The sequence below is a fragment of the Doryrhamphus excisus genome, chromosome 3 (genome assembly GCF_030265055.1).
Source record: "Doryrhamphus excisus isolate RoL2022-K1 chromosome 3, RoL_Dexc_1.0, whole genome shotgun sequence".
Taxonomy (NCBI): Eukaryota; Metazoa; Chordata; class Actinopteri; order Syngnathiformes; family Syngnathidae; genus Doryrhamphus; species Doryrhamphus excisus.
Window position 1 is genome coordinate 3,710,898 of NC_080468.1, and position 15,304 is coordinate 3,726,201.

At 40.2% G+C, this 15,304-nt stretch overlaps 1 protein-coding gene across 2 annotated transcripts in view; it reads left to right on the plus strand.

Annotated features, from left to right (window-relative positions):
* Positions 1–3,730: 3,730 nt before the first annotated feature.
* The window catches only part of LOC131126177 (corticotropin-releasing factor receptor 2), a 41,874-nt gene continuing 30,300 nt past the window's right edge, over positions 3,731–15,304 (plus strand). For both annotated transcript variants that reach the window (XM_058068429.1, XM_058068430.1), the window contains exons 1-2: positions 3,731–3,899; positions 3,976–4,095. In XM_058068429.1, coding sequence (XP_057924412.1) covers positions 3,779–3,899; positions 3,976–4,095 — 241 coding nt within the window. In that variant the 5' untranslated portion in view covers positions 3,731–3,778. The remainder of the gene's footprint in view (positions 3,900–3,975; positions 4,096–15,304) is intronic.

Here is a 15,304-nt window from a genome sequence, read left to right on the forward strand (position 1 = left end):
GGTTCCCCATTCCTAGCTGCCTTCGACACAGTCAACCATAACATCATCAGTGGACTCTCTAGCACTGTACATAGATGGTTCACCTAATATCTTACTGACAGGACTGAGCACGTCGCCCTGGGCAAAGCAATGTCACGCAGCCACAAGATCACTTGTGGCTGCCCTGTCCCTCAGGGCTCAGTGCTGGGCCCCACCCATTTCATTCTATATATGCTCACCCTTGGCAATCTCATCAGCAGGCATGGGATATGCTACCACTGCTATGCCGATGACATCAAAGAACAACCCCCACTTCTTCAGCTTCCCCGTCAACACCTACACTGACCACCTGTCTGAAGGAGATAGGGTTGTGGATAAAACTCAGTTTTCTTCAGGTGAACAGTTCCAAAACAGAAGCCATCCTCATTAGTACATCAGCTTCACTCTTCCACTATCACCTGCATCGCTTTTTCTCTCCCAAAACATCCACCTTTCTACATCCATCACCAATTTGGGTGTAAAAATTGATCCACAACTCATCTTTCACATCCACATCAAACATCTCTGCAAGATCTCCTTCTACCACTTCAAGAACGTTGCCAAACTTCTCACTGCACACTCTAGCAGACGCAGAATAGCTCTCTTGTCTCCTCCAGGCTGGACTACTGCATAGCACTTCTCATACAGAGACTACAATACAGCCAGAACAACGCTGCCAGGATCCTGATGAGGATCCACAAATATGATCACATCACCCAGTTCTGTGATGTCATCACTGGCTTCTTGTCTCATTTAGAATCGAATACAAGGTCTCCGTCCACACCCATCAGTGCATTCACAAACATGCACTGATGGGGTACTATATGAGTAGTAACTCAAGGAACTAGTCATTCCCCAGACTTCCCTATGCACCCTCTGGTCGACAACCAAAAACATACTTCAAGTGCACAGAACAAAGTTCCGCACCATGGGCACCGGGTCTTCTTCTCTGCGGCTCCAAGGTTGTGGACTGCTCTCCCTGACCACCTAAGTGCCTCACAAAATTGGTTTTTAAAAGACCTAAAATCCTATATTAAACAAAGCGTTCTTTTAGATATTGTACATAGGTTTAGTTTGAATTCTAATCACCTTGGAGAGAAACATCCATGAAAGCTTGAAGTGGCTCAATTGATGTAACCGTCCTCACAATGTTCTTGATCATTTTGTAGCACATGAAATGACCTGAAATGCAAAGGATTTTAAGGTTTTGTATATGACATGAACAAACCGTATAGTCTGGAGGATAATGACAGTGTCGACCGCATTGTGTGTTACAGCTCAAAGGGTGCATCTTCTGAAAAGCTCACTGGGGCTAAAATCAGACGCAACATGTAGAAGAGAGAGTTATAAATTAGTGAACAGGTAATTTCTCATATTTAACAGGAAACCAGCCGTGACAAGGCACTCATGTCTAGTCTAAATGCTCCATAATGTACACATTTATTGTTTTGGGTCCAATCCTCTGTGAACCCATTTCAGTTGCGCTTTTCTACAGGAATAGTGAAAGGTCAGATCCTTCTAAGACAGAAGTGGCTATTAGGTTTATTGTTATTGTGTGGTATTGAATGCTATTGTCCTGAATAAAGGGGTGACGCATGGATTCCTGCCGCAGGTGATGTGACAGAGGAGCACCACTCAACCTTCATACTGGCTGCAGGTCTTTGAAGAATGGTAAGTGGGACTGCTGAACTGGATGCTATTTTGCAATTCAGGTCATAATTAAATCATATTTTATCAACTCTTCTCCATGACTACGCTCCTTTTTTGATTCACAATTTTAAGAAGTGGGCTGCACGGCGGTCGAGTGGTTAGCATTCAGACCTCACAGCTTGGAGACCAGGGTTCAATTCCACCGTCGGCCATCTCTGTGTGGAGTTTGCATGTTCTCCCGGTGCATGCATGGGTTTTCTCCGGGTACTCCGGTTTCCTCCCACATTCCAAAAACATGCTCCAGCATACCCTAATGAGGTGTATTTATTTGTGGTAAATACAATGTGGGACATAAAACATATCTAACCATACAGCACAAAAAAAATTTTCATCGAGAAAGTGTGAAGAAAAAGGCACAGGGCCATGTCAAAACTCCTCACATTGTGAAGTATCTGCTGTTGCAAATATTCACTTTGAGAAGCTAATTGAAATGACCACATGCAGCTTTTTTTAATTAGATGTTGAAAATGTGCGTGAGAAAGCAGAAGCAGGGTGGCCTAATCTACCAGACAGCTCTTCAAAGGCAAACTGCACTTTTTGGGGGAATTTTGCCCCATCATCGACAATCCTTATGTAAGACATGAAAATACACATCTTTCTCTTTTCTGTGCGTTCCAAAGAAAAACACAGAAGAAGTTATAGTCCCTTGTTTTACGTAATGGACCACACATATGCCGCTGACTAAGACTGTTATTAAAACACCTCCAAAAACCTCCAAGAAGGTTTCATGGTTTTGTATACTGTATATGCTGTGGGCATATATAGGTGACTTAATGATTAATTTGGTTCTTTTAAGGTTGCATGGTGAATGAGTGGTTAGCTTGCAGGCCACACAGCAAGGAGACCTGGGTGCGATTCCACCCTCGTATGGAGTTTGCATATTCTCCTCGTGCATGCGTGGGTTTTCTCCGGGTTCTCCAGTTTCCTCCCACATTCCAAAAACATGCTAGGTTAATTGGTGACTCCAAATTGTCCGTAGGTATGAATGTGAGTGTGAATGGTTGTTTGTCTACATGTGCTCTGTGATTGGCTGGAGATCCCGCCTCTTGCCCGAAGACAACTGGGATAGACTCTAGCACGCCCGCAACCCTCGTGAGGATAAACAGTAGAAAATTAATGAATGAATGTTTTTTTCAAGCATTACCGGAAATGTTTTCCTTGGTGCATAGATTTCATATGTGGAAACGGACACCTACACCTACCGTTAATTTTTCCAGACTCAAAAATACAAACTGAAGCAGTAAATATAAAAAAATAAAATCATATAATATATAATATAATTATAATTACCCCGCGACCCTCGTGAGGAAAAAGCGGTTGAAAATGAATGAATGAATGAATTATAATTAAATTATATTCATTTTTTGTTTTAATATTAATTAATTAATTAATAATATAATAACAATAAATCTTACACCTGATTATGAATACAAATCTGAATAGAAATATTGAAAAAAAGTTGTTACAATTTAATATTTTCTTGAAATGTCTTCATTTGCATATGTTGATATGGACACCATCCAATGGTCCATACCAAAATGGACCCATATTATTATAATAATTGCACGCATGACAGAGGCATGTTTTCTGGTGGAAGAAAAAAGCGTTAAAATTAAAAAGGAACAGTCACAAACTGTGATGCTAAATGATAATTTGGTTCTTCTACGTTCACCTCTTGAGCAGCATGGGGGCACGACTATCCCGCCTGTCGAGGGCACCCATCTGAGGGCTGGACAGAAATAAGATACAAATAAGATTCCCCCCCACCTCGCTGCGCCCCTGTGATAATTCCGCCCTGGGCAATTGCCCATGTGACCCATAGCCAGAACCGCCACTGGGCATCAACTGTAATGGTATCCCGTCCACGTTGATTGATGATGTCTATAATAACAATGATGATGATAATGATGACGACGAGGACAGCGGCTCTTATTGGCCAGAGCGTCTGCACTCCGAGGGGAGCCCTCCGTTTGTCAGAGACTGCTGCTCCCATTCACTCGGCTGCGCTCAGTGCGCACGCCCCTCCATCCACATCCACTAAAGCAGGACCATGGATGCGACCCTCTACCAGATCATATTCGGGGAGCTGGTGGACTTAAATTGTACTTTGCTGGACGCGTTTCCTGACACTTTTTGGGAAAACGCTTCACTGTCCCTCCTAAGCACTGATGGTAAGAAGGAATTCCGATTTCCTCCATCATTACACAAATTGCAAGTCTAATTGAAACTTTAAATCCGGTTTCTAAGGTTTCTATTGCAATGCCACCACTGATGAGATTGGGACCTGCTGGCCACGGAGCAGCACCGGGAGGATTGTGGAGAGACCCTGCCCTGAGTACATCAATGGTGTGAAGTACAACACCACCAGTAAGATATTTCTTGAAGTTCTTTCTTTTTCTTATGGCTGCTTTCTCTCTTTGTTTTTGATGCGAAATAGTTGAGATTGAATCCCAATTGTCATGTGATTGCAACAGCGCCTCCACACTAAGCACAGCTTGTGCATTTAATGCTACAAGACAAGCCACTTAAAGTGAGATGGCAGTTGTCGATGTGAGGCAGCGAGCCTGATGCTGGGGTTTCACTGATGCGTACAATTGAAAAAGATGAATTAAGGTAGCAGCATCCTGGACGGAATCACACTGTGGGTGCTCTGGAGAAATAAGCAAAAATAATAACAGGCATTTTGCCTTGCTGTAATGAATAACTGCATCTTCCAGGCAGGAAAAGATGGACTTTTTAAACAGGGAGCAGCTCTTGCTTTAGTGTTCAATGTCTTTTTTGTTTAGTTGTTTTTCATAAAGTTTTCCACATGCTGACTACTTCAATAATCATTAGCATAGCATAGACCCTTGGAATTGTCAACTTTCCAAATAATGCCAGACTATGACAACCACTGCACTATAGAAAATACCTTTATAGTCAACAAAGGTAACATTAAGGTAACGTAATACATTTTTAATTACCAATGCGCTGAAGTTACTTGCATAACTTCTGTTTGCACGTACGTGAAATATTTAACAATGTTCTTTAACAATGACGTAAAATGATAATTGGAAAAACATATAAATATGAGGCAACTTATCACTCTTGCTCTAGTCTGTATTATTCTAAATAGATATATCATGTTTTCTTTGACTTTTTTGTGTGTATTAAAACTGATATAAGTGATGATGAGCCAAAAACGAAAATGATAATTATGACCATCGGACCAATAAAGTAATTTACCATCATAATAATTAACTTTTGCTATACTTTTTCTTTAATAATAATACCACAATGCTACAAGTTGCTAAAACATCATCTGACTCATGTAAAATACTAATACATGTTACTTATAGGTTTCTCCGGTTTTCCTCCCACATTCCAAAAACATGCTAGGTTAATTGGCGACTCCAAATTGTCCATAGGTATGAATGTGAGTGTGAATGGTTGTTTGTCTATATGTGCCCTGTGATTGGCTGGCGACCAGTCCAGGGTGTACCCCGCCTCTCGCCCGAAGACAGCTGGGATAGGCTCCAGCACCCCCGCGACCCACGTGAGGAAAAGCGGTAGAAAATGAATGAATGAATGTTACTTATAGGTACACTAAACACTATAAGTAAGTGACATAAAACATCAAGGGCCAATAAACAAAACCAGATGGAAGTGGTAGAGAAAGAACCAAGATAAAACTCAGAATGCATCTTTCCGTCCAAGTGCACCCTCAATTCAAACTGTGATTAAAAGAAGTTGGCCAAAGCCTTGTGTCAATCACCACGCACACACACAGAAGCACAAACTCCATCTCTGACAAATGTAATCACAAAATAACTCCCGAGCCGTATCAGGCCTATGATTCCAGAGCTACAATGCAATATTAGACTCAATATCATCAAACACACTCACTGGGGTTTCCAAGGTGGTCAAAAAGCTCCTTGGGGTGGATGGATTAGAGCCCTGGATGCTGTGGATCTCTCTTGGTTGACACAACTCTGTAGCGTTGCGAGGACATGGAGGGGTTGCCTATGGATTTGCAGATCGGTGTGGCGTCTGCATTCACGCAGGCTCCGCGGTTCTTTGTGGTGAAGAGGGAGCTGAGCCGAAAGGCAAAGCACGATAGATGGTGATCAAGCATATACTTCATCTCAAAAGTCTTTGATGTGGTTTCTAGTCAGCGCTAGAAATATGGTAATGTAGTAGTTCACACTGTTAACTTTCATGTAGCTGATAAGTGAGAAGATCAGCTAATGAGCTATTTGAACCAGTACACAACTCCCTTGCTCATCTTGTACATTTTTTTCTAGATTTTCTTGGGTTGTGTATGTTGTCTTTTATAATGGACTAACCACAACAGGACAAAAACAGAAATTATTATTAAAAAAAATTATTTAAAATTATTATATAAATTATAAAATAATTATAATAAAAATTATTATAAAACAGTATTATTGAAAGCGGTAATGTTTGCTACTGGGGTGAAACAATACATGGGCGTGGCTGGGTACGTATTTCACTTGAAAGTGTTCCCAAGCAGGACACTTTAATGATGGAAAAGTGTTCAAGTTCTGGAATCTTCTTCTTGGACTACATTGTGTGTTAGGTTGCATGCATCCTTGTACAGTACTAGTACTAGAAGGAGCAGTACAACTGATCACTACAAATGTACAGTATGGTCATTGAATTAACTTGCGGTCACATGACTTATTTAGCGCACCCCTCCCAGTTCAATCATTGCAGGGTGTGGCTCCATACTTTCCATTTTGAGGGACAGAGTTGTCATGGAGGATAACATTTTTGAAAAGCAATTTAATGTACATTGACTTATTCACCTTACAAGAAGAACAAGGGGTAGGAATAACGTGTTTCTCATCTCCTCGGTCATAGGAAATCCTGGTTTTGCTGTTTCGTGGTCATGTATGCACTACATGGTATAAATGAAATAATGATTTAATTTTGTCAGTAAACACAAGACTCAATGGAGAACTAGTTACTCGGGATGAGCTGGATACTCATAACCAAGTATCCGTTATGAATAATTCATTTTAGACAAGCATGAGTATGAAACGAATACTACTCCTCATTATCCGTAATCGTGATGACCTAATATCCTGATTATGTATTCACTCTTCATGCTCCGTGATTAGCCAGTCACACACAGCGCCCTGTCCTCTATTATCCATTCTCTTATGTTTGTTTACTCTGCGCCTTTGTTGGTGTCACTTCCCCTAGTCGAAAAAGATGAGTCCCCAAATAGCAAAGGAAATGTCCACAATGAAATTTGTACACATTTAATGGTCGCTTTGAAAAAAAAAAAAAGAACATTGAACATAATTACAAACAATATTGAACGTATTTAATCAAAGTTGAAAAATCATGTCATTGACCGTCTAAGCCCCAAAATATGCCTCACACACTTATTAGAAGCATTTTTCTAATGGATGATTTCACAAATTTTTCACTAATGAGATAGTGGTTAGAGTTGACGACCACATTTGACAGTTGAGTGGGTGAGTTGAGCCATTCGAAAATCGAAGTGAGTTGAAGCTTGCTTACATTGTATTATATTGCATTTATGTGCCATTCTGATATGTTGTGCTGAATTAACACATGTAAATTGTTGGCAACTTACGGTAATTAAGATTTTTGTTTTTTTAAAAAAGGAACCTATTTTTGGTAATAAAAAGCTGCAATGGCCAGGTTTCCCCACAAATTAAAAAATAATGTTTTGATCAAAAATGCACAATTTCACAGGTTTGGGAAGGCTGAATAGCAAATATTTGGGATTCCACTGTAGGCTGTGTGTGTGCAGTGAAGGGAAGATAAGCTTTAGCCATGTTTATCAAAATAATAGTGTTGTGTGTCCTTCAGGATCCAGCCACTGAAAACAAAGTCTTCACTTTTTCAAAACATTACAGATCATTTCACTTGCACCCTCAAGGAGAAAGCATAATTGGCTGGTGTGAAGCCACTATGCAAAGCCCCTTAGTGTATATTAATTGCTTTCTGTCATTTGTAAAAGCGCTGTCTAGGGCTGTCCACGGCCCCTGATGAGCATAATTTTTTATTTTTTTTTTTACATAGAAAGACTTATTAATTAAATCATCCCCGGCACTGAAATGTTCCTACATTGGGCTCTTTTGTCGTAGACCAGGTGCAGCACAGTACACCTGCCCTGCGCCGCGCCTACGCCACGTCAACAGGGTGTGGCCACCGCACTTTGCAATTTTTGTGAGCAGAGCAGTCCAGCACACCGCGGTACACCCACGCCTCCATCCCTCCCACTGGCGCGAGTGACAAAGAGGGCTCTCTTTGCCTTTAAATGCGCAGGGCCACTTGACTGCGCATCAGAGGCCACAGTCCACGTCGCGCACCACATAGACCACCTCGTGGGACACATGTCATCTGTTCCTGACAGTTACATTAAACACAGCAGCATACTAACAGTGATTGGAGGAGAGGGAGTGGCGACCTGGGCTGAGAAGATGCATGCAGCACAGCCACGGACATGAGCGATGAGTGGAGCTGTCTTGTGCTTTTTCACTTCTGAAATGTTGATTTGGGCCATTTATTTCGGGTATGCGGGGGGGTGCAATTATTATTCATGTCAATATTAAGATTTTTTCCAGAAAATTACCCAGTGTGTTAAAATTATTTTCCTATATAAATAACAAAATTATTTGTTACTATTTTCCTCTCCATAATACCTCATATTAACTCCCTAACAAGATCTCAGTGTATAGACTGGTCATATATCGCATCTCGTCTCATATTGTACATACTGTATTGTATATAACTCTGGGAAAAACTGTTGATTTTTGTTAATGCTTGGGTCGTTTATATTGTTTATTTTTCTATATTGTGTATTTTGTACTGCTTAACTGACTCTGTACTCTTGCTGCTGTGCAATACAAATTTCCCCACTGAGGGACGAATAAAGGCATATCTTAATCTTAATCTTAAGCGGATGGGGTGCAATTGAAAGATATATCATTGATACTTTTTGCTCATATATGTATTATATATTGAACACAATCATGCTGAGCCTGTTACATGTACTGTTTTGTGTAATTTTTTAAAGGTCTAGTCTTACAATTGCTAATATATTTTTATTTACAATTTACTATTATGGCTGCACGGCCAACGAGTGGTTAGCACACAGGCCCCACAGCTAGGAGACCCAGATTCGATTCCCCGCTCGGGCATCTCTGTGTGGAGTTTGCATTTTCTCCCCGTGTATCCGTGGGTTTTCTCCGGGTACTCCGGTTTCCTCCCACATTCCAAAAACATGCTAGGTTAATTGGCCACTCCAAATTGTCCATAGGTATAAATGTGAGTGTGAATGGTTGTTTGTCTATATGTGCCCTGTGATTGGCTGGCCACCAGTCCAGGGTGTACCCCACCTCTCGCCCGAAGACAGCTGGGATAGGCTCCAGCACCCCCGTGACCCTCGTAAGGATAAGCGGTAGAAAATGAATGAATGAATGAATTTAATATTAAATGCTACGATAATTTGGAGGTGACTAACATGCTAACCCTGGCATGATACCATGAAGTATGTGTAGCATTAATGCTAATTAGTGATCGTTAGCCAATGCACATCTTATTGTCATATTATCCCACATATTAGTAATTTTAACTTCCTAGTTCAACAATTGGTAAAGGTAAACATTTTTTATGTGCTTATTGCACACATTTTACTTGCAATAAAGCTAAACTACAAGTGAAATGATAGTGATGCTGTTCCGTTCAACGGTCCCCGGGACTTTCCATGCGATATTAGTATCAAGCTAGTGAACAGTAACGCTCCGAAAAAACAGAAGATCACACTCGATGTAAACAAATGACGGTGAACCAATTTAGTGACCTTTTTAGTTTTTTGTTTATCAATTACTTCACCACAGTTACGCTAAATGTAGCACAGTATAAATACACACTACCGATGATAAAGTGATGTAACATATTCAGGGGTTCTTTGCACGGTTCATCCGGCATTTCTAAGGGCAGATTAAGATACACTAAAGAAAGAATAAATGAGGAATAGTAAAATGGGCTGCTGCGCTTTGCTTGCAGGCCCATAATAAGAGCCATCCCAGATCAAACATGCCCTCTCAGGTAAGAGGATGTAAATTCCTTTCCATGTCTTCAAGTTTATATAAATATTAAATGTCAGTGCAGAGTGGTGTACGAGGTTTATGCATTTTTAAAGCTTCCTGTGTCTCTTTTTGTGTATTTATAGTTCATCAAGTTGGCATGAAATGCACATGGAATTTTTAGAAACATTCATTGCTCCCCGCTTTTTGCATCTGCTCCTGCTGCTGTGAAATCTACTGTATGTCAAGCCTCAGGCCAGACAAAGTGCTGTTTGTCAGCTTTACAAAGTCAAGCCATATCTCGGTCAACTGTGCACTTTTTCTGCACAGCAGAGCTTTGCTGTAAGTAATTATTCGGCGAATTACATTTCCCCGCCTCAGTCATTGTCACGCCTAGGACCTTTGTGGTCAGTGCTGCTTCAACTCAGGGTTGCTATTTAATTCCCTTATCTGGATTAATAATGTCTGAGTCATATCAGAGGAGCAGCATGTATCAGTTGCACAGCTTTACGCTATATGTTTGCACTGAGAAATTAGCATCATGCATGTGGGTCATCCCTTTATGGCAAATATGAAAGTGAAATAGATTGGTGACTGTTTGACCTCGCGTTGCCTTTTTCCTTCATGATGCATGTTCTCCCTGTGCATACATGGGTTTTCTTCACGGTTGTCTATTGTGGGTATGCTGGAGCCTATTCCAGCTGTCTTTGGGTAAGAAGCGAGTACACCCTAGACTGGTCGACAGCCAATCACAGGGCACATATAGACAAACAACCATTCACACTCACATTCATACCTATGGACAATTTGGAGTCACCAATTAACCTAACATGCATGTTTTAACAATAACAATGTAAGCACATTCACACATTGGCGTCGCCAATTAACCTAGCATGTTTTTGGAATGTGGGAGGAAACCGGAGTACCCGGAGAAACCCACACATGCACGGGGAGAACATGTGGAGAATCGAACCCAGGTCTTCCCGATATCCAGACTGTGTGGACAACATGGTAACCACGCATATTTAAGAGCATTTTAGGTATTTATTAAGGATAAAAATGGCTAAATGAACTAAAATACAAATAGTCATCCCTTGTTTATTGTGGTTAAGTGGTTCCAGACTTGACCACGATGAGTGAATTTCCACAAGGTAGGGTTCAGTATTAATTCAATCCCAGCCTTTTTTTATGATTTTGACAGAATTTTCAAGGCACACCGAATATTGTGTTGAAAATGGACTCATCTTTCATAGAAAAAAGTTAGTCTCTAACTTTTTTCTGTTCTTTCGTAATCGGAGAGAACATCGGTAAGTTTCAGTAAAAAAATAAGTTTTCAACAAAAAACATTTCAAGCATAACTTTCACTTTGACACAAATTTAGCCACAATTATGCATATTTTTGGAATGTGGGAGGAAATCGGAGTACCCGGAGAAAACACTTATTTGTATCTTATCTGGTCAACATCTGTCCCATTAAACAAAAAAATCGAAGGGCATTCATTTGCCAGGCATTAGTGCTTAACAAGAGTGTTGCTATAATGATGGATGTATATTCTAAGTGATGCATCAACAGTCACTGACAATCCAGTCAATGACTGCTCAGGAAGCCTGGACTTAAACAGAAACCCAAAGCATGGCCAGAGGAGCAATACATGCTGACTAATTTAATTGAATTTAATTGTATTGTGAAAGATTTTAAAACGTCACCCCCAAAGATAAAATGTAATAAAAAAAATCACAATTAGTTTATTAGTAATGACTTGGCTTTAGTGTTTTACAGCCAAAAATTGATTGTGCAATCGACTGAAAGACCGCCAAGCAGAATGCCAAACTAACCACTTCTGTAGAAGTCACATTCAAGCTGTATGTTCTGAAAATCCATAGAGCGTGTATGTTGGCATATACAGTTGTATCGATTTTCTTACATTTCAATACACAGAACATTTTTAGACGACTGGCTGCATCTTCTATAAAGCCATTTTGCAGTGTGTGTGTGTGTGTGGGCGTGAGACTAGGTCATTGGGTTTGGTCGATGTGTATTGCAAACATTTCACCCACCATTGCACACCAAGTTCCCTGTGAGATTTAATCACCTCCAGCAGACGAGCCCCTCCCACTACCTCCCTCTAACCCCTTAACACCATGCTCTCCTCAGCCCCCACACTGTTAAGGACACACGTAGGTGGACACTAGTATATTGTATTAGAATTTGTCTTTACATGCATTTATCTAAAACGAAAAATAAACATTAGGTACAAAGAAGGATGAATCCTTCAGTGTTTCCTGCAGTCATCTGCCATCATCCCATCCTGTATATGTATGGACGGATGATTGCACTATTTCGCTTATACTTCTGTATAAGTGACAAGAATAAAGGCTCGTCCTTCTTCTTCTTTCCTACGTTTTGCATGTAAATTTGATGGACGCTGTTGGAATAACTTTGTGGGAGACAATGAGTGAGTAGTGGGCAAATGTGTAGAACTGAAAAATAATGTTATTTTGTTGATTGTTTATGTCGTTTTTAAGGCTGTGGGGCTGCAACAGTTATTTGAATAATGTCAATATTTCGATTACAAAACGTAGTCGATTTTTTTCTGCTTTGAGGATTCGCTTACATCACCCACGCAGCAGACAAAGAAGAAAGCGGGTCTCAGAAGATGCAGAAAGATTGAAGAGGCTACAAAAAGGGATAAGGCAATGAAAGAAAATGAAAACAAAATGTAAAAAAACAGACATAAAAGTTGGCTAAACACAGTGATGTGTGTCCGTTACCTTTCACAATTGCCGCCCATTGTATTTTAAGACGCTCCTGTAGAAAAGTTACTTGCTTGGTTGTGCCGTTCGCACCATGGACTGCATGTATTTTTCTCATTTACTTCTTTGTTAATTGACTATTGCACGACTTTTGACTTTTACTGTGTCTTTAAAGGGGAAATGCAATTTTGGGGGAATTTTACCCATCATTCACAATCCTTATATGAAACATGAACACATATTTCTTTCCATTTTTTGTGCATTATAACACGAGAAAACAAGTTATTTTCAGCTAGCTTACAATGCTGTCATTGGCATACACCCATTTCGACAATGAAGCCCTCTAAAAATAAACCTGTAATACATGACAGTCCAGGAACATCACTCGTATGTAACCCGACGACCACCACAATATTGTACTTGTAAACGTACACTGTTCGGCTGAAGTTGTTTTGAAAACAGGGTTGTTATATTCCCTTGTTTATTCAGAAAGTATAAACACCTGCAACAGCCAGAATGCAGTCGGCGTGATGCCTTTAAGGCTTCTCCCAAGAGCTAACCACCTTTGCCTGCAGGTTAGCCCTTCACTGTTATGCTTAATTTTTAATGCAGTTTTGCAAAAGAAAGAAGCGGGCCGGAACTTTCTTCATCTGGCACTGGGAAATGAAGAGCAGTCTCTGGGTACAGGCATTATGTTGAGGCAAACATCCCAGCTCTTAAATATATTTTGGAGAAATATAAAGGAACTAAAGTCGGATGAGCTTTCATGGCATCTTGCAAAACTTCAGCATACTTCATGAATCGTCAGTTTAACATATAAAGATCAACTTTCAAGTTCAACTATCAAGTTTTTGTGACTTGTTTGTAGAACTAAGCACCACCCTAAATATTGGATGTGACATAAATGGACTGCAAATTCTGGACTCCATTGTCAACTATAAGCACACTCACTTGTTATTGAATTTGTGCGTTCTTACATTGGTTAACTTCTTTTTACACCTTAATTAAGAATGCTAAAAAGGCAAACGTGTGACTTATGTTTGCCTTTATACTGTTATCATTTTTAAGATGGCTTATTTTTACACTTGTTTGACTTGCCAAGATTGGTAAAAAAATAGCTGTTTCAATAACATTTGTCAAATTAATAAACGTTTTAAAGAATAAAAGTCTGATTCCAAATGAGAAAACTGTCATTAAGTTGTCATTTAGTGAAGTATTTAATACTTAATTTTGTCACTGGAACCAGCATATTGATGGATGAGTGGTTAGCATGTTGGCCTCACAGTCAAGAGATGGAGGGTTCGAATATCTGTTTGGGCGTCTCTGTGTGTACTGTGTGCGCTCTCTTTGTGCATGTGTGAGTGGGTTTATCTCTTGTTCAGTTAATTGGAGACTATAAATTGTCCATTGATGTGAATGGTTGTTTGTCTATATGTTCCCTGTGATTGGCTCAGGACCAGGGAGCAGGATGGATGGATCAATATACTTTTGTCCCGTAGACCAGAAAAAAGTCGAAAATTGCAAGCTTTTCTTTGCATAATTATCCCTAAAATTAACTGTTAATATTATGCAATGGTACATCTAATCAAAACAAAAATTTTAAACAGTCAAAGCATTATAATGTAAAGTAATGTTCTGGCTACCACAATGCTGACGATGCTCAGCCACCGCAATTCCTGCAATGCACTGAGCTAGCTACACCATTTTAGTGTCAAATGTATGTTGTTGTGCCATATTATAAATATCAATACACGTGTGTACAAAAGCATAGAACATTGGATATTTATAGAATGTGGCAGCCAGTGCATGCGTCTTCGTGGCGCAATATGCTCTCATTATCCCGACACGCGATTCCATGTTTGGCTTATTGGCTCCCCTCGGGGGCCTCTTGACTCTCGCTCATGTCTTTCACCAACTGATTGCGGTAAAAGCGGAAAAGAGTCTTAAAGGCAAACATGTGCAGCGTCAACATCAGTGTTTATTTCAGTGATGACTTATTTTCATCACCGTTTTTACGGACGAAAATGAGACCAAAAGCACATTGACAAAAACTGTGACGAAATGAACTGACACTTCGCCAATGAATAAAAACGAGACAAAAATGACCGAAATGAATTCCAGTCGTATCTAATTCGGTCGTGTTGCTGGTGGGGACAAGTTAGGAATATATCCAATCACAACATGTGGGGGAAAAGGAGGGGGTGAGTTACGGAGGAGATTCAATTAGTAGTACTGTTTTTGTGATGTACGGCTTTTGGATTTTTCACAGCGAAAACAGTACTGTATGCTGCAATGTTGTAGTAAGTTAGACACCACAGGACAAAGAGAAGAGTAACACATGGACACATTTTATGTTTGACACGCTGGAGAACAACACTCTATCAACCATGTGGAGTGATTATCGCTGCTAAAAACACGACTAACTTGAAGCAACATATGCAGGTGAGTCATTCTGGCAAGTGAAGCTCAGCGAAGTCACTATTTGGACAATAATGTGATATCATTTTCATATTTGTACTGCTGTTTTATTGTTGAGAGCTGCATTATAATTTACACATACATAGTTGATCCACTGCTGGGACAACATTTGTGCAAGTCTCAAGGTGGCTTTATGCAAAGGTGATTTATTACATAATTCAGTAGTTTTCTTACCGCTTATCCTCACTAGGGTCACGGGTATGCTGGAGCCTATCCCGGCTGTCTTCGGGCCAGAGGCGGGGTACACCCTGGGCTGGTCGCCAGCCAATCACAGG